Source organism: Camarhynchus parvulus, chromosome 1 (assembly GCF_901933205.1).
Source record: "Camarhynchus parvulus chromosome 1, STF_HiC, whole genome shotgun sequence".
In the NCBI taxonomy this organism is placed as follows: Eukaryota; Metazoa; Chordata; class Aves; order Passeriformes; family Thraupidae; genus Camarhynchus; species Camarhynchus parvulus.
Genome location: NC_044571.1, coordinates 81,518,779 through 81,539,364, shown reverse-complemented (window position 1 = coordinate 81,539,364; position 20,586 = coordinate 81,518,779). Strand labels below are relative to the sequence as shown.

The 20,586-nt window shown below is 40.0% G+C and overlaps 1 protein-coding gene across 1 annotated transcript in view; it reads left to right on the top strand.

Annotated features, from left to right (window-relative positions):
- Nucleotides 1-1,083: 1,083 nt before the first annotated feature.
- Nucleotides 1,084-20,586, top strand: part of TMEM135 (transmembrane protein 135) — a 155,942-nt gene continuing 136,439 nt past the window's right edge. The window contains exons 1-3 of the mRNA XM_030960739.1: nt 1,084-1,310; nt 11,143-11,270; nt 16,722-16,814. Of these exons, the coding sequence (XP_030816599.1) occupies nt 1,170-1,310; nt 11,143-11,270; nt 16,722-16,814 (362 nt within the window). The 5' untranslated portion in view covers nt 1,084-1,169. The remainder of the gene's footprint in view (nt 1,311-11,142; nt 11,271-16,721; nt 16,815-20,586) is intronic.

Below are 20,586 nucleotides of genomic sequence, written 5' to 3'. Positions count from 1 at the left end.
TCCACTGCGGGAGTGACGGGACACAGGGGACACGCTGGACGCTGTGTATGTGTGCGCATGTGTGCATTTTTCCCTCTTCTGCTATCACTGTGCTCATAATTAAAGTGCTTCTTTTTAGGAAGACTTTGCATTCAATCCACAGTTCTGCACGTGGACTCACGCACAGGCCAATCTACTTCCCAGCAAGTTTACAAAACTCTCCAGCCAGCCTGCAAACACTCTACCCACAGGAGACGGACTCCTAAGCGTGTGAGGAGGCCACACCAATTAAGACAGGAAACAGTGTTTGACATTATCCAGGGGCTCAGGAGAAGCGGGATGACATGAAAACCAGTGGGAACACGGCTGTACGGGTGGAGCGAGCTGAAGGAAAATGTCGCTGCCGCCACAGGCGGCGAACAAATGCGACATGACCTTTAATTCTGAGCCGCTCAGACTCCTCGCCCGGCACTGAAACCCCCTCTCAGCACCACGACGAGAATCAGCCGAGTCGTGCGAGCGGCTCTCGCCGCAGACATCCCAAAATCCGTACGCCTGCGATTCTGGCCCCATCAAGCACAGAAACACAGAAACATAGCTTCCTGTAGGCACACAAGTGCCCGACCCGCCACGGGTGTGTGACGGGACACGGGACGCACGAAGGGGACACACGCGGGACACAGGGGACACATTCGGGACGGGCCCGGGACACACAGACGGGACACCCAAAGGACAATGGGGACACACACGGGTGACACACACACACAGAGACACAGACACAGACACAGACAGACAGACAGACAGACAGACAGACAGACAGACAGACAGACAGACAGACAGCACACACACACACACACACACACACACACACACACACACACACACACACACACACACACACAGTCGGGACACACAGATGCCTCAGCGCCGGTTCCCCCCCCCCCGCCCCGCGGCTCGCGCCAATCCCGGCCCCGGCCGCTCCCCGGCGGCCGCGGATTGGCTGCGGGCCTCACGCAGCGAGCGGCGCGCGCGGGGCGGGGGGGCGTGGGAAGGGCGGCTGTGCCCGCGAGTAACCCCGGCGCGCGCAGCGCCCCGCGCGACCTCTTCCCCCGGCACCGGCGGTGACGCGGCGGCCGCGCGCGCCCCGCGCCCCCCTCCCGTCCCCTTCCCTCCGCGCGCGCGCTGCAAAGATGGCGGCGCTGAGCAAGTCCATCCCCCACAGCTGCTACGAGATCGGGCACACCTGGCACCCCAAGTGCTCCTGGGCCGTGCTGCACGTCACCCAGAGCGCCCTGGCAGAGTCCCTCCGCATCTACGGCACCCTCTACCTGGTGGGTGTGTGCGTGTATATGTGCGGCAGCCCGGCCTAAGGAGGAGCCTGGCCTTAGACGACAAGGGCAGGAGGGGTATCGGAGAGGGGGAAGCCTGGCCTTGGTTTTGGGTGGATACTAGAGCGCAGTGGGGAGCCTGGCCTGGAGTGGAAGGGGGCTATAAAGGGCGTGGTGGGAGCCTGGCCTGAGCGGAGGGACAAGTGGTGCCATGGCAAGGGGAGTCTGGCTTGGGGTCGGGGGGAAGGACATAAGGCATACTGAGGAAGGGAAGGTCGTCTGGGGTGGGGGGAGAGGGTTACGGTCGGAGGCAAAGGATAGGAGATGAGTCAAGGAGATGAGTCCAGCCTGACCCTGGAGTGAAGGGAAAGAATGGCAAATAGTATGGTTTGGTGTGGAGTCTGGTGCTGAGGAGGAGGGGGATGGTGGTGGGGCCGTTTGGTGTGAGGAGGAGGGTTGTGTGGTGGGGCGAAAGGCATGACAGGGAGAATATGTTGAATCTGGGCCAAGTAGGGCAGAGAAAAGACATAGGGGGTGGTGGCATCTGGGGGCATAACATGCTGTGAGAGGATTGCTGCTGGTGGATACAGGGGCATGGGCACATGCCTGAACATCGTATTCTTGTCATCTTCCAATACCTGTGATACCTGAATGGAAAGCCTTAGTGTTTGCCTAGGAGGCTAGCATTGTATTTTTGGCAGCAGCAAGTGTAATGCATGTGTCTTGGTGACACCTTTGTAATCAGTGCTTTAAGATCAAGGAGATTCCATTGCATAATGAAGCAAGACTAAAAAAATTTATGAGGGCTAAAGGAGTCTGAGTATTCAGAGAGTATCCTACAGGTGAAGTATCTTAGTGAGAGTGTGCAATTAGACTTGGTTATATCACCTCAGCTGGCACATTTCCAGCAAATTAGGGTGTAGATAGAAGAGCTGGGATGTGTTTGCATCACCTGTGTAAACATACCCTGGAAGCCAATCTAAGCTGGAATCGCTGCAGGTGAGTGCGTCTGTCCCCACCTCCCTGCTTCTCCCGCAGTGGTACCCAGGGAATGAGGAGTGAGCTGGCCGCTGAGCTGCCCCCAAGATGGATGGACAGAAAGAAGCACAAGTCACTGAGTCTGCACCAGCCAGTGGTAGTGCAACAAAATTGTTGAGCTATGTAATAAAGACAAGGGATGGCGGTAATAAAGACTGGGTCGGCAGCATCCTGACATATTCTGGTTAAGCTCCCATTGAAGGGTTTCTTGAGTGAAAATTGCGATGACATCCATTTATACGATAAAACAGTAACTGGTAGCAGTGTGACCCTAAGGAGTTGTCGTGTCTGCCAGTGAACATTTTCACTCTGAACTGCCAGAGACAGGAGTGGCAGCTGTTGGTGGGAGCATACAGTGAGCTGTATCATGAAACTAATACAGAGAACATTCTCTCTTCTCCTCTTGCTTTAACCAGTACTATTTTCTTTGGATCTGTTTCCTATCTAGTTTGCTCTGTAGGAGCATAAATACTTGTACCAGCAGAGCATGGTTCTGAAGTGAGCCATGAGAGGTGTAGTGCTGATCTGTCGGATCTGGCTAAGTATAAAGAGGCTTAAACAGTTCTGTAATTAAATCGAAAATCCCCAACAGCCAAACCTGGTCAAGAGATTTCCTGCTCATAGCTCTGTTATGGTTCACTCACTTGTGCAGTTATGGGTTAGGGGGAAAGTTCCCGCTTTTTATTTCTTTGAAAAGAAAAACAAACCTAAAAATGCAAAATGTTTTCCTGACCTGTTTTGCATTGTGACCCCATAAACAGTTACATCTTGTCACAAACCCAAAGTGAAGTGGGAACCTTCTCAACCAATGTCCTGCAGTATTGTCAAACCTCTGCCTCACTTTTTGCACTTTGTCTTCTTTGCAGTTCAGTTTAGTTTCTCTTAGGTTTTTGTTGATAGTGTTTAACTTGACCTGCCAGAGTAATCTAAAGCTGAGCTGCTCTCAGACCCTGTCTAAAGAGAGAGGAAGCACTTGCCAGTCTCTGCTCCCAGACACATCACTGTACTTTGTGTGATTCTGGACCTCATCTCTCCATGAGCTAACCCACAAGAGGTTACTTACCCTGCTTTTAGCTAGGGTCATTTTCAGATGCAGTAATGAATTGAATTGGATTATTGAGCAGGATTTGATGAGCACCAGAACCAGGTGTAAGGTAAAGAGGAAAAGGGTGCAATGTGGGCTGCAGAGGAGGAAGCAGAAGCTTTGCAAGTAGCCTGGCAGAGAAAGAACAGTCTTGAATTAAGAGAGTCATCACAGAAGTAATTCTTTGCTGGAGTTACAGCTGTGCTTGAAAACCTTTTAACTATAAATGAAATACCACAGCTGTACAGCAGAAATGTTCAGGTTCATATAAGAGGATGGACTTAAGTTATTTTGTCTTCATAGTTATATCAGTGTATGTTCAGAATGTTTCTGGTAGTACTTGGTCCTGGTCCCTTGTAGAGCTCAGCAACACAAAATGCACTTCCTATTTCTATGTCAAGCCTGTAAAATGGCTTCTGATTGTTCCTCCTGTTGCTACAAGCTAATAACTAAGGAAAGGAGATGAAAGAGTATCCTTTCACAAAAGCTTGTGTAGAAATGAATGGGAATGAATAGATGAGAATAAATAACCAGAGATTGTTCCCTGAGAGAACATGGTTAGGGACAATTGCAATCCAGAGTCCAAACTCATAACAGCTTCACCCCACATGTCTCAAAGGCTTTGTTTCTCTTTGGTCTGTGGGAGACTGATGGAGCTGAATTAAGTGGTGTTAGTAAGTGAAATATTGGCTGTCAGTAAGTGACTATATAGAGTCTTTGCTTTTAAGTAGTGCTGTACTCTTTGTTTAGTTGTTGTTTGTTTTTTTCCTTCTCTTTTTAGTAATTGTGCATGAGTATTTTTTTAGTTAGGAAAAAATATAGCCTTGAGACACCATACTTGCACTGTCTTTATTTTTGCTCCGGTACAAATGGATTGCTTTAGTGAAAATGGGCTTCACATCTAAATTGAATTGTCTCTGTCCACATGAAGTGGCTGTGGCTGACAGGAATGCCTGTTTTGTAATTAAAGCTGCCTGTGTTTGCACAAACTGAATGTCTCCATATGCAAGACTTATGAGACTCACTAAAAAAAAAAAAGTTGCTTAGCATCTATCCCTGCAGAAGAATCCCTAAACAGTCTTTCATAAATGTTGTAATTATACTTTTTGAAAACTATTTACCTTGATATCTTGAAGCTTCAATGAAAAAGTCCTTCCTCAGAATTTGCTGTATTTTCTTCCATCTGTACTTTGTTTTTACATTAGTCAAAGCTAAACGAAATCGGAAAGTGTCATCTTGTATTTTCAAAGCTGGAGAAGTCAGATTTCTAGAAATTCATAGAAGTGAGGAGAAGAAAATCATTTAACAGGGAAATTGCATGAAGCTGGGAAAAGGCTGGAATACTGGCTTTGAGTTGTCTCAGCTTCCATTTCCCAAGATTCTGTTGATTTCACAAGTGTAAAGTGCTATTCATCACATGCTTTAGAGCAAAGACCTGTATTTCCTGTACATTTTAGACATTTGTTTGCTGGTAGTGCACAGTAGATAAATGTGCTCAGTCATTTGTATGAAGTCTTTGTAGGGTATCAGAGATAACCTGATCAGGTAACATTTTCACCTAATCTGAATAAGGTAAAAATTGTTTGTTTGCTACTTTGTAGTAGCAATTCTAGAACTCATTCTTCTAACCTTTTGCCTACAGGATGGCAAGAGTCAGTCATGCCATTTACCTTTCCTTTCTCTTAGTCTGATTGTCTGTTCTCCACCTAATTTAAGACAGGCTCCCTCCCTCACTTTCCAACCTGACTTCTGTCCTGCCCTTTTCCCTTTCAAGCACAGGTCTCCCTCTCCCCACGTACTTCTCCTGCCCTTCCTTCCCAGCACCACCCCCTTCCTCCTCTGTATCTGCTGCCCTTCCTTCTTGCTGCTAAAGGGCACAGCCAGAGCACAGCTTGAGCACTGGCCTGAGCTGACTCTTGGCTTACTCCTGGCTCTGACTCCAGACACCTCTCCCACACAGATCTGCTGGCATAGAGGAGAGGAGCAGCAGGCCTAGGGCAGTGTGGGTGCCAGCGGGTCTGTTTCACATGTCCTCTGCACTGAGGGCTGCTTCAGCCATCTCTTCAGAACAGATGTAACCAGAGTCTGCTGCTCCAGTACAGATTTTAATGATCCTCTGCACTTGCCCTATTTTATTGATTTTTTTTTTCTTTCTTAATTTCTTTGCATGCTTATTTTCTTACTTTTGATTCTCATTTTGGTTTCACTTCTAATATTTCTTCATACTTGTGCCATATCTGCTTCTTCCTGTGCCTAGAATAATCTTCAGATTTTTAGATGCCAGTTGCTTCTTTCTCTTTCTGTGTCAGAAGGGATTTTTTTTTCTACTTAGGATTCCAGTGCTGCTGTTTTCCTGAGCCCTGTTTGACCCATCAATAACTATATTCTGTATCTTCATCTCCATTCTTTACTCTGTAACCTCTCTAGGAATAGGATAGCATTGGATATCATATTGTCAGAGACACAAATGCTATCAGCTGTTGTATAAATATAAAGTGCTTTTCCTTCCTCTGCAATGTCAGTGGGAGGGACATTGGTACAAGTACAGCATGGGCCAGGGAGCTGCAGTGCAAGCAGCGTGTGGCAGCTGGCAGGTCACTCCACAGGTAAATCTGGAGGCAATAACAGCAAGAACAACTCTTACTGTGCGAATGAATTATTCTGAAAATGGTTATAGGTGGGACAGAATCACCAGCCAAAGATCAAGCTGAAGTGTGAGTCTCACATCACTTTCCTGGATGTATGCACATTGCTGTGGGATTGGGCCAGAGGTTGTTCCCAAGGATGGATGCTGCACATTGGCTGTGCTGCTGATGCTTCACGGTGCTTTACACGCAGCTTCCCTTGGGAGAGCTGTTTGAACTGGTCCTGAGCAAAGGTGGGGAGCCAGCTAACACCAAAGGGAATCCTCTCTTACCTGCCAGCATAGATAGAGTTGTCAATATCATCTTTCTGAGGTGTGCAAGAGGGCTGTACTGCCCAGACTGTATTCTAAAATACTCTGGAATTTTGTGCTGTGAACCATTGTGTATTTAAAATTAGGATGGGGAGACTAGGGAGGATGATAGTGTTACTGTGGAACATGCTTCTGGATGCCAGCTTGGATCTCTGGGTTAGGCTGTCTTCTTTCTTCTGTCCAATCCAGTACCTAGAGTTGCTGTGATGGTGGTATGTGATTGTCTTCTTTTGGGTATCTGTTCATCTTAGTACTGTGCAGTGTCCTGTCTCTCTCCATGTTATGAATGACATGTAGGTCACTGTCTTCTTGCCTTTAGATTCTTCTGGAAGCTGGGTTAAATATGACTAAAATTAGCCTAGATGTTACTAAAGTAAGAATCTGTGACTTCTTCATTCCAGGCTGTGATCATTTCACTCTGTTCATGTGGCTTTTGGGCCATGCTGTGAAAATGCTTTCATAAATTGAAAATAAATGAAAGAAACCTTTTGCTGAGATATGCTGAGAATTTAAAAAAAATCATATAATGAATTAAGGTAAACTGAAAAAATTATGCTCAAAGATGCAAGGGGTAACCAGGAACCTGTATCATGGTAATGTTGGAAATCAGGGAAAGCCTCAGCCTTGGCTGACTGAGCAAAGATCTTGGTAAAGACACTGCAAATACTGAGAACTAGCAGCGACTGTTTATCAAGGAATAAATCTGTTCTCTTAAGTTGGTATAACTTTACAGTAGAGTGCAAGAATTTCAGGGTAGGAGGAAAATCCTTGAAAATTATGCTGAGTTAGACATTTCAAGGAGAATGAAATACAGTCTCCAACTCATTTCAGTAGAAGGAAAACAAATAGTAAAGATAAGTTGTCATGGAATGGGAGTGATTCCAGGCTTGAAGGTAATGTAGATGTCTTTAAACAATATGTGTGTACTGTTTTTAGTTGGTTGGGTGATATGGAAAATTTAAAAAAATCCAAATCAAAACAACTCAGCCCACTGATGGTGATCCTCATGTAGCATCTCGCATGAGACAGGGCAACTCAGAGAGCAGGAGGCACATTGTTCTTCTTCAGAGTATTGCAGGAACTGGGTTATGAAATTAAACAATGTGGGAGCCAGGTTTTGTAATCTGTGAAATCAGGAAGGGATGAGCTAACTAAGAAAAAACAAATCTGAGTGTTTCAGAGGACACATGAGAAAGAAGTTGCTTATTTGAATAAGTGTCTTTCAAAACCCAAGTGTTACCTGAGGGTATTTTGAGATTCAGTTACTCCAAAGCACTTAAAAACAATTTTTATAAAACAAATGAGTAATGTTGTTGTAAAATTTGTAAAAAGTTGCAAATGCTTCTAAAAGAACATATAAATAGTTGAATATGATTTTGAAAGAAATCTGACATGTATTTGTAGCTCTGCCCACCATTTGAGTAATCTAAGGTATTTTCATAACTGTTTTAAATACTGGAGATTACTTTGCTTTTATCATGTGACTTATTTCATAAATTTTTCCTTGGGGTTTTAATGACTTGCAGCATATGGATTATATAAACCATGTGCATGGTTGTATTGGTAATCTCCAAATTTGCATTTTAAAGGTGCCTCAACATGTCAGATAGTTGTGCTTATAAATGCTATTGACCTCTGCTTTCCTAAGGATTTGTGTCTACATATTTCTATAGGGTTTTTAAAATTCTTTCTTTTTTTCTTTAATGAAAGTTTGTTATGATGGCGGTTGATTTCAGCTGGATCTAGTGAAGGAATGAGAGACAGTAGTGCTTGTTTCCATTTTCCATCAGTCAGTGTAGCAGGTGTTGTCTAATTCCACCAAATTTTGATGGAGGGGTAGTCCTTGAAGTCATACACTTTGCACAAATTTAGGACATGATTAAGGAGGGAGGATGGAGGAGGGAGAGACAAAAATGTTGTACACAGGACAGCGGAATTGGCAGAAAGCCTGTGGTGTTTTTAGCCTGCTGTGTAACCTGTCCAACTGTATGTTGGTCAGCCAATTAGTACATTAATTAAGTCAAACTATCCTTTGTGTGCAATGCCTCTTGTGGAATGCGTAGTTCAGGGATATAGGTGAGGATTAAGGATGCTGGAGGTGAAGCTGAGGTTACTGTGGTTGGATGATGAATACTTGTAGGCGTTACATGACGCATTGTGAAAATAATCAGGCTTGGCTGGTGCCTCAAATCATGCTTGGCTTTGAGTCTCTTGTTCCTTTTCTGCTGGAACACCAATAGCCTAGCTCTAATCTTGCAGTAGACTATGTAGCTGTGGTTTAGGGATGGTGTTGGAGTTGTGTATATTCTTTCCGTGGTTAGGACACAATAAATAAATCCTGATTTTTTTTTTTTAGATCTATGGGGCTTAGCATTTGCATATAAAGACTAAATTAAAAAAGAAAAAAGACTTGAGTAATGATATTCCACAAACTGAGGTATCATGAAATTGGTGGACTGAATTTTTATAATTACATTTTTTATGTTGGAGAGTCAAAATACATATGTGTGAATTCTACAGTTAATGCTAGAAAATATTTTTCCTATCTGTTTCTTTATTAATACTGACCAGTTTTTTTTTTTCAAGGCATCTGTTATCATTGTTATGGAGATTATTATTTTGCCAAGGAAGTACCCACTGGATGTCCTAATGCCCTTTCCTTCCATTCTTTCTGCTGTTGGCATCCACTGCTAAGCCTTGACCAGTGCATTTATTGTAAGAATTTGGTTTTCATCGCAATGTCCTCCCAGCTGACTTGAGTGAAGTGTATCCCAGTGGGAGCCGTGAACCGCTGCATTCTGACATCAGATTTCATAACCTTTCTGCACTTTAATAGTACTTTCCTGAAATGTGTGGCACTGATAGGGACACCAAAATGGTATCCTGAAATATCTGGTATTTTTTCCATGTAATCACATCACTGGTAGTAGAAGAGTAGAAGAACTCTATAGTCTCCTCCTGCCTGCTTTCAGCCCTACACAGTATTTAGCTTCGTTGATGTCTATAAAGCAGGTAGAAAATTTAAGCTTTTATAAGCTTTTTTTTTACTTTAATTTATAAGATACCGATCTTTCTGTGTTGCACTTCTTACGCTTTGGTCTGAGGGAGTAAGGCTTCATGCTTTGGTGTAAGGACTGTGTTCTTAAAACAAAAAAATTGTTATTTTGTTCCAATGTTCATGTCCTTCCTACAATATGCTAGAAATAGCTGAGTGGGTAGCATCTAGTTACCTGGCATTTAGACTACGTTAAGACTTTCCTTCAGTAGAAAAATTATCTGGATTGCATTATTGCCTAATCCATTATGCTCAAAGCAGTCTTGATACTTGATTAAGTAATGTGTAAATCTGTTTTCAGAGGTCTGTTCATGCCTTTCCTCTTAATCCTTAGTTCAAGCTTCATTTTGGAAGTAAGATTTTGGCAGAACTTTCCCATGGTTAGTTTTAGTGGAATCTTCAGCCAATCTCTGATTCTAAAACATCTACTTGCTATTCAGTGGACAGTGTTTGGGGAGAATATCTCTGTCTCACAGCCAAGCCTTTGAGATGCGCTGGCAGCATGGGTTTGACAGGATGTCTTTCTTTCTTCTCATTAGCACTAGCAATATGAAGCTTGCTCTGTTTCTCTAAGCATTGACCAAAAACTCCATCCACTTTTGAGATTCCCGGGGAGATTAGTGCAGCTAAAGATAATTGTTGTATTGCATTAGAGATCAATCTTGCAAATAATAATCCTAGTAGAATGCAAAATTGTCTCATGATGCACTCAAAGTATACTTTCATGGAGTCATAAGAGCACATAGGCTGAAGGGACCTTGGGAGGCCCTGAGGTTGCTTGAGGACTTTTCTAGTTAAGTTTCAAGGGTCTTCAGAGGTGGACAATCCACAATAATTTTCAGTAATCTCCTCCAATATTCAGCCACCCTCAGATGAAAACTTTTTTTCTTTAGGTCTAACCAGAGTTTCCCATACTGCCTCTTGTCTTAGCCCTGGGTACCTCTGAGACAAGCCTGGTTTGTTACATCTTCCTGTTAGCTAAGTGCAGAATTTCTGTAGACAAAAAAAAAGTTTGAAGACCTTTAGTGTTTGAGTCACTAAATAAGCTATTCTTATTAATACCTGGGACATACATTAAACTGAACAAAAAGAATATTTATTCTTTAGATTGAGCCTGTTTTCTGCTATAAGCAGTTTTTTAGGTAATATACCAATTCTGTGAAATATGTCAGGAATGTACTGTTCTCCCAGCTGATCATGTGGGAGAAGCTGAAATGTCATATTTCTTGAGGACTTGCAGTTATTTTATTGAAGTAGAAAACGTTTAAAAATACATCACCACTTCACAGGCACAGTGTAAAGTGTGTATTTGGATTACTTAAGTGAAATTCTGACCATAATTATGTGATTGTCCAATTGTCTCAAAGATAGAACTCTGTAGATATATCAACATCTTATAAGTTTTGATATCTGGCAGACAATGTTTCTGACAATTATGGCCAATGTTAAGAAGGTAATAAAATTCCTCCTATACTTCCCATTTCATATTGCTTGATGTATTTCCTGGTATAAATATTGTAACGGCTGGAACAAGTTCAAAGCGAATCTTTGTGGTATTGTCCATAAAGTTTAATAGGGTTTGTTTTACTACTTAAGTGGGTATGCCTCATTTTCTGTTTTTCTGTTTCTTTACCATGTGGAAAAAGTGCCTAACTGAATTAAAGTCTGTCCTCCATTTTTTTTTTCTTGTCTTCTCTCTCAGGTTGCAGCTATTCTCAGGAAACGAAAACTTGACTATTATTTGTACAAACTGCTACCTGAGATCTTGCAGTCAACTTCCTTTCTGACAGCAAATGGGACCTTGTATATTGCTTGCTTTTGCATTCTAAGGTTGGTATACTATCCTAAAAATGAAATGTAATAAAGCTATTTTTGTGCAACTTTTCAATTTGTATAATAATTTTTCTCTTTTTCTAACTGACTTGTTTGTAGTGCTTTGAAATAAGAAAAGCTACAGCAATCATCTTGATTTCTGAATTTACCATTTGAATATGAAACTTTGTTTTTTAAAAATTACTTTATTCTCATTTTTGTAATCTTCTAAATGAGTAAACAAGTAAAGGTATCCACTTTGCTTCTTTTTCTCTGTTTTACAGATTCAAAATACATTGTTACAGGAAATTCAGATAATTTCTAGAGGGGAGTTAAAATCGCCTAATCTGTCTTTCGTAGAAATAATTGATGTAATTTGATATTGGTTTCTATTTTCCTCATGCAGAGGCTGTGGTAACTTTTAATTATACTGAACTTTATCCAGTTATCCAAGTTTGTACTTATGATCGTAAGTGAAGGAAATCCCAGCACAGCTTCTGGGATTCTGTAAGATACAGACTTTCTCTGAAAAATAAGCATAAAAGGCATCTCTGCATTCTGTTTCCAGCATATATTTCAAGTAACTATCAGGATAGTTAATAATTAAAAGTTGCTTTTTATTAATATGATTATGAATTTATTGTAAGAGATGTTACACATAGACACGTAAAGCCTACAGGAGCTGTGAATGTTTGAAAGTTAACTCACAGCATACTCACCAGCTCCGCTAAAAGATAAACCCCTTATGCCCTACTTCTAAATCTGTTTAGAGGCCTCTCATCTTTCCTTCAAAGGTGGAGGAGAAGGCAGAGAAGAAGAGGAGTTGGCTGAGGAGCCGTGGAATGGTTTTCAAGTAAATAATTCTCAAAGTTCAAAGTGCATCTATAAGTAATGAGCTCTAAAGAATATGATGTTTTGTAGCAATCTAGGTTAAAGTAATATTGATTAATCTTTATTCCTCTGAACTAGAGAGCGCTGTTCCTTATTCTGCCATGTATTTGCCTGTAAATCTGCAGTGCTTTATTCCAATGCTATAGTTAAATGTTATTCTCTAAATTAAGCTGCTATGGTTTTAAGTTGTATGGTTTTCAGCGGTTCCTCTTACAGAGGATATTAGCCATCTAACAGATCCATGACCATGCCTGTGCTGGTCAGTGAAGTAGGTAAGAGATTAGTGTCTTGCTCTGGCATGGCATCACTTTCACCTATGTAGGCATAGCAGTTCAAACTGTTCTGACCTCCAGAACAGCATGGCCAGATGCAGACTCTATAATGGAAATGCTGCCTAGCTCACGTGCCCTCCAAGTCTCCTCGAAGCATTGTTTGGGTTGACCTAGGTCAGAACCATGTAAAGGACAATTCCAATGATTGTCACATTCCAAAAACGGGACAAGAAACATGTGTAAGTGCTTACCCTGCCATTTATACAGCTGCACGGTAACCAACCAGCATCTTGGGAGGTGTACATGCTTTTTCTCTTGCCCCTGAGGAGCAAACAGCTGCAGGAGAATCCTTGCTGGCAGAGTCTCTGCACACTGCCCACCACCTGCAATTGCAGGACTTCCAACTAAAAAGTTGTTGGCTGGAGTGCTGATTGAAACTGGTGAACTGAAATCACTAATAGAGGTAAAACAAGTATTTAAGGCAGCCATGGTAATGGTGCCTATTGAAGTACATGAATGTCCAGATATAGTGAGAATTTTGCAGCTTTTCTGTCCAAAATGAAATTCAGAGCCTCAGCAATTAAGTGATTAGGATATGTAAGAGCTGTTAACTGACATTTTAGAAAACAATGGATAACATGATTGTTATCCATAGCGAGAAGAAATGTTTTTTCTGACATGGATTGTTATCCATGTCAGAGAAGAAATACTGTCCAAACTTGTATCCCTTGAAGAATGAGTACCTACCTGGTGATGATCTGTGTGGTGCATTTTCCATGTATTCCCAGGTGCCTGTGACAAGAATGCTTGCTTAGGACTCGTCAAGAAGAAAGGTCCTCTGTCTTCCAGGAATTAGTAAATGATTAGCAGGTAGTTAATATATGTGAAACAAAATAAGGCATAAATAATAGGTTTCCACAGTAGAATAAGTTGCAGTGAAGTTCCTGTTATGTCCTTTGTTTTGGAATACCTAAGGAATCTGGAAGAGGGGCTGAATACTAGTATGAGAGATTGTGTGAGATTATTTAGGGTACAGAAATCTAAAACTGAGTCTCATCTATTTCAGAAAGATCTGTTGATTAAAATCACTTATGGAATTTGATAAAGTGCAAAGTAAAAAAGCAGCTCTGTCCTTACTCAGGGACAGGCTTTAAACTAGCTGCTATTTATCAGGAAGGTGTTTGAGGATTGTTATGGGTAGGTTCTTTGAACAAGTGACTTCAGCACTTGAATATGGTCAAGGAGCTGACTGAGTGGTGTTTGGAGAAAAAAATGAGACTGCACCAGGAAGCTGAATGAGTACATGACACCTTTACAAACTGAGCTCTGTATGCCTTTTTAAGAGTTTCTCCTAAGATCATAATGTTGAAAAGTCATTCACTTGAAATGTACTTAATATCTTGTATTTAATATACTTGTCTTGCAGCTTGAGTCATATAAGCTTGCTTCTCTCACCTGCTCTTGGGAGATTGATGGAGGATGGAAATGTGATATTTCAATCCTTTATTTTTAACCAATTTGTGTCTTTTTAATGTTTGTTTTCCTAATATTTTGATTGAAGTTGTATTATTCTTTGAACTTATTGCTGTGTGATACAGGGTATTCCTTTGGTAGCCTCTGAGGGCAAGAGTAATGGTATGTGATTATCTAGGCCAGAAACATTTTAAACCATCAAAGAAATACCAGTACTTCTATTTCTGCATAACTGGCCTGAGTATTTCTGAAGTTGATATGCAACCATGGAAAGAGATTGTTTGAGGCTGTGAAGATCTAGATGCTCTCCATCTGGTTCTAGATAGTGATGAGAGATTGGATGTGATAGATTTGTACTATAGGACATATGCTACAGTTTTTATATCTGTTTTTGCTTGAAAGGTATATTCTAGCAGCAGCAGTAACTCAGAAGCAGCATTGTCCAGCAAGCTTCATGCGGTTGATTGCTCTTGCCCTCCTGGAGTTCTAGACCAAAGCAATGGAGTAAGGGTTTATAGCTGTTAACTCATATTCATGGTAGTTTCTTCCTTTCAGCTAGGAAAAACTACAAAATTGAAATGGATGAAAATTTTCAAGGATGTAAACTTTAGGCAAGAATGTGGAATTAAAATTATTCCAGGCATTGTTTAATACTCTTACAATTTCACAGGTGGGTAAAACGTCAAAAATATCTAAATCCAATGTCAGCCATGACTTAGGCAGTGGGTAGATGTTCTTGTTTTGGAAGAGATTGCCAAGCTAACTTGACTGACTTTCTTTTAGCTCCTATTTTTTTTGTGTGGTGAATTAGGGTCTGTGTACAGGCTGCTCTGTTGGCAGAGCAGTGAGGGTGATGATCTCTGTGAAGGATGTGTGACAGTCCAGCTGGGGCTGTAATCTCTTCCACTGGTGAGATCCAGCAGACTACATCTGTCTGGGCTTTAGATGGAAGTGCTGGGTTCCTGTGTTGACAGGCATTGCATCTGTTAAATGAAAGGTGTGATTTTTAGGTTTATGGTTCAATTACATGTAAAACCTCACAAAGACATGGTTCTGTTAGTCTATCAACTAGAGTAATTAAGTTCGTCCATATACAACTTGTAGATTGAGGAATTAGGTGCATGATCTCATAGAGAACTCCTCATTCTTACTCCAATTTCTATCCATAGAACATGTGAAAATAACCATGCAAGTAATAACAAAACCTAATTTTCATTTACTTTAGGAGAAGTTTAAATGTTTCAGTTAGTGACTGTACATTTTTATTTCCACTGGACTTTATTATGTAAAATGTGTTACTGTTGTTTCCGAAATCTTCTCAAACCAAACATGCAGGCATTTGTAAAAGGATTCTAAACCATGCCAAAAGAACAAATTACTGTTTCTTTCCCACAGAAAAGGCATTTGTTCTGTTATTTAACAGGTGTGTCTGGTAAGATGTGTTCATACTTATTAAGATGCTTAAAATGACTTCCCTGAAACTTCATACAGTAATTACTTTCTGAGAGAGTCCTAATAATGAACTTTAGCTCCTGCAGCATTTGGCATTGTCATCCTGAGAAATTATCCTTTTGCAGCCGTGGGAATGAGCAGTGTGTGTAATTGCCATTACATCACTTGCTGCTGATACACTGGCTCTCTTTTCACTTAGGAACATAAGCTGGCATTGCTCGCTGGTAATGTTATTTTTGCAGAAGTATGAGATGAGGCTGCTCATGCCTTTGACGGCAAGACTGAAAGTGAGCTAATCAGATGGTGTTGATTAATTATTTTGGTTCTTTATTCTGTCTTGTCAATGTGAAATTTTGTCCAAGAAAGTATCCTCTTCTACCATGTGTTTGCCATTTTGTTTGTTTGTTTTGTTTGCTGTGTTTTTAGAAGGGCAGACTCCATTGTAGTGCTTTGTTTTCTTACTGATTGTGCTTGTCAGCTGAGCAGCATTAGTATAATTGAAGTATGTTTCTTATCATGCTACCAAATGTCACAACTCTGACTCGTTTGCCTATGATTGGCCTGAATAAGTTTGAAGGTGCAGGTCTCCTCAGCAGACCAAAGATGGTGGGTGACATTGTGTCTGGCATGCAGTTTGGCTTTCTTCCTTTAATAATCACAAATTTATAGAAAGATTTTCTTAGATATTGCCACTTGTGTAACAAATTATTTTTTTTCAATTCTTATTGTTGAAGGAATTTTGGTAGTTGAAATTGTGTGGACTCTAAAAGAAATCCAGATCTAGCTGCCAAAAATGAGAGCTTACCCAGCTTAATAGGACTGGGAATTCACTGTTGCATCCACTTGTAATGTAGAGACCGATTCCTTGGCTTACTGTAAATGTGCATTTTCCTGTTTTTAGCATCAGTGGATTGTCTGTTTGGAGTGTGGCATGTATTATAATTATTTGATTTGATTTCTGTCTCACCTGACTGCATCACTTGTTCCACAAGGCAGATCTTCCTGAACATCCTACTTTTATTTGGACAAGTAGCAAAGAGATGAGTGTCTATAGGGTCTTTTAGAAGATTTTTTTGTAATTAGTATCTGCAACTTTTCAATAATATGTGTTGGAAGACACTGATTTCCTGGAAGAAAAGTAGCCGCTTAAATGAAATGAATACATTAATGAAGTGTTTCAGGTATTTATGAAGCACTTTGGCAAGTCCTCTGAGAATTCTCAAATTGTAAAAATACAACGATTAGTGTTTATTAGTAAGCACAGATAATTGTAAGAAGACAAAGTTAATAAATAATTTGTAATTTTGTAATACAGATAAAATACAGTGTGGTGCATGAATGTTCCATTTGCATGTAATATGTGTCTAAATTACTTTTTCAGGAAGATACTTGGAAAATTCTACTTTTGGTCTCCTGGCTTTGGTGCAGCTTTACCTGCTTCTTACATGGCTATTCTCATTGAAAGGAAAAGCAGGTAGGACTTGTGTTTATGGATTTTCAGCTTAATATAATAATGTTTCTTGTTTTGGTCGTTTGATAATTGACATTTGACAGTTCAGTGGGCTTATTTCAGAGTGCTGGATATTACAATTCATCTGAAATAGTGTTTTTTTGCAACCTTAAGTTTAAATCTAGAAAGCTACAGTGAAAAAACACTTTACAAACATTCAGTTTCATGTTTGTGGTTTGTTTTGTTTAATGTGCAATTGCATTGCTCAGAATTGCCTGATAAAGCTTGGTTGCTTAGGGCTCCCTAATGAAACTTTTGTTTTGTTCTTGTTTGTTTTTTAAAATATAATTTGAGCAATGTTTGTAATTAGTCACAAAGAAGGAGAATGCTGATGACTTGAGTTAACAACTTGACATTGGTTAAGATGGAGGAATTACAGGACATTGTGGAGAAAATTGTGGGTGAGTCGAAATAATTCAGATTGGATGAAATGTAGTGGTACAGAAAGCAAAGCCTTTCACTTAAGGCAAGGTGCAGAAGTTCATCTGTCAGAGGTGAGTTCATTATGAAAGTATTAAGAGGGGGAAGAAAACTCTAAGTAATCCAAGGATAGCCCAAAGCTGCCATTTGTAATGTGCCAGGGAAGATGGCAGATGAAATCCTGGCTTGTAAGGTTTTATTGGTGGAAATTCAATTTATGTTGGTAGCTTGTATAAATAGTGTCAGTTACAACACTTTCTTAATTTACTGTGGAGTGAGATGCTTGAGGCAGCTGGTTAGTAAGTTTAATTTAAGGAAGAGAAGGTAAAAGAAAGGTAAAGGATTACTCTTTTTAAAAAGATAGTGAAGGAGGTAGTACACGTGGTGTGAATGCGCTTTAGATTCCTGTGGATGTCTGAAACTTCCTTAAGCAGTCATTTAAAAATAATGGCAAATATGTATCATTATGTTGTTGACTCACTGTCAGGCCCCATTCCTGAACTTCAGCTGTGGAGTAAGCAAATCTAATGCCAAGTTTTATGTATGTCAAAGTTCTGTCCTTGTAAAAGAATGCGTTAGAGCCATTGTTTTTGAATATTTAGGACATGGAAGAGTTTCTGGAAGTATGGGAGCACTTCTAAATCACTTTGTTTAATGTAATTATAGAGAAAGTAATCGTAATTAAGTTACCAAATAATCATAATCAAATTACCAAAGAAGTTAATTATCTTTTTCATGTCCTCTCTAGCTGACTGATTTTCATCTTGCAGTAATTACTTTGTAGAGATTGGATACATTTTATTAGAACTTTATCTAGTTACTTAGACTCCAGCACTTCTGTTGGCATCAGAGTATCATTTTGGGGGAGAGCAAATGTATTTTCTCCCTTTTATCAGTGGTAACACGGGCTTAACTTTTCCTACAGACTTGTTACTATGTGAGGCTTTTCTGTGCCTGACTGCTAGTATTTCTAGGTAACATTAAAGAGGAAGAAATCTGGCTGGTTGTCAGTCTGTGACCTTCTTGTACCTTTCAGAGTATTTGTGAGTGGAGAGTTGAAACTGCTTATGAGGCCAAACCTGTACAAGGTTTTTGTATAACAGCAAAACAACTATGAGAAAGTTGCAAAGCTATGCTTTTTAAGAGTAACAGAAAGAGTAGGCAAACAAATTTTATATTAAATGGGTTTTTCGAGACTTGTTTCTGGCAATGTATGGAAGCTGTGACGTGAACAGGATTCTATTTAGCATCTGAAATTTGAAAGAAATGGAAGTTGAAACAGATGTATGTGGAAGTGACAAAAGTATTGATACAACATGTATGCAGTGAATGATGCTAGAATACTTAATTTCCGTAGGGTTATTCCTCTTTCTGTCAGAATCCATGATTTGTGACCTAAGATATTTTGTCTAAAAATTCACATTATGTTGGATCAGTTAAAGGAATGAAGGAAATCTTGGTATTGCAGTATAACACATATATGAAAATGTGGAGTCATTGTTTGTAACGAAAGTGATTGTTAAAGGATATCAAGAGGTATTTGAAAGTTAGGGTTTTTTTTTAAATACGAAGTTGTTTGGTATGTTCTCAGATGGCAACTACGTATGATGTGCAAAATGCTGCTGCTGACAGTGAAATACGACTTTCTGATTTCACATCTGTTTGCCTGTTAGCTTCTGTTACAGGCAAAATCAAATTTTAATAGACTCACAGTCCCTTAGGAAACTGATGTTTCACATGGAGACACAGGGGCATTTTCAGTTATCTGCTGAACAGCTTAGAACAAATTGTAGTGAAAAATCAGGGAAGTGGGAAAAAGTCCTGACTTGAGTTCATAAACCTATCTCTAGCCCTTCAAATTGCTACTAGCAGCTGGCAGCAACATTGAACTTAATCACTTAATCTCTTCCCAAGTGGATACCCTATTTTAAGTACCTCACTGGCATTTGCTTGTGCAGTGTCCTTGTCAGTCCTGAACTTGGGAACAGCAGGCTTATAAATCAGATTTTCTTCCAAGTGTTGCTGTTCATGTGTGCCAGCCTTGTTGTATGTAATTCATATGGAAGAATGGGAAAAAGAGATAGATAGCTTGGCTAGGCACATTATAATCCTGAGGAGGAACATGGTTTCTAAGGTGTGACAGAATTAGTTTGATTGTAGATTTTATCTGTGTTATATGAAATTATAGATTTGCAGGACACTGGCAATGAGGAGGGGAGGGGCCATTGCATAGAAACTTCAAACAGAATCAGGAAATGCTCTGCACTATATTATGCTCCTGCAGGTCTATAAAGATATAAATGGCACATTAATATGTCCATGTGTATTCTATGTGATGACCATAAAATATAGTTGTCCTGTCTATGAAAACTAGTTTATCAGGATCTGTGGAAAGGGCCAAGGAATAAAAACACCTCTTAACTTTTTTTGTATGTGTATCCATAAATGTCCTGTAAGATTATTGAAAGGGAACTGGTCACATTATTATGATTAAGTAATGTTTTGATAAAAAACTATTTCTTAGATAAGAGTTGGATTTGGATACATAAACATGGAGATTATGAATCTGCACATTGCAAACACATATTCTATGCCTTTTGTCCCTTACTCCACTAGGAGGAAGTCAGAATTTTTCCCTTTTTCTAGTGCTCTCAAGCTTTGTGTATTGCCTTTGTTTTTACTGGCTCTAATTTGTATTAATTGTCAATATTTTAGTCATTCTTTATGTTTATATTGTTATAATAACTATGGATATATAATAATATGTAAGCAAGCTTCTAATAGGTGCAGTTGCATGATTGTACTTAAAAGAATATAATGTTCTTTGCAGATTCACCTGTTTTACATCTTCTATTAAAGAAAAGTGTGCAATTGTTTTGTCACAGAATTCAGTTTTGTAGTATTAGATGTTAAAGGCTGTGTTAATGTCTCCTCAAAAATAGAGATGATTCAGTTCCTTTAATTTCATTGAGTTTCCTTAGGAAATTATTACATTCATTTTATTAACTTTTGTATGGAGCTGTTTAACCATACAGTCCTTGTTGGCTCCTACAGGAGATGTTTCCAAGTGGTGATCAGAAGAAATTTTATTTATAATTTTTAAAAAAGCATATTTTGCTTATGTCTTTTGGCTTCTGTTTGTAATTCCAAGTTACAGTCTCCTGTCATTTCTTTCAACACCTATTAAATGATATCCTCAAGAATTGAACATACAGTAAGGAGAAGATATGCGGCTTGGAGTGAAAGACATGGCACTACCTCATTCTAGAAGTACTGAAACTGTTAGAAAGCAAGGAAGTAACTGAATATACTTGTT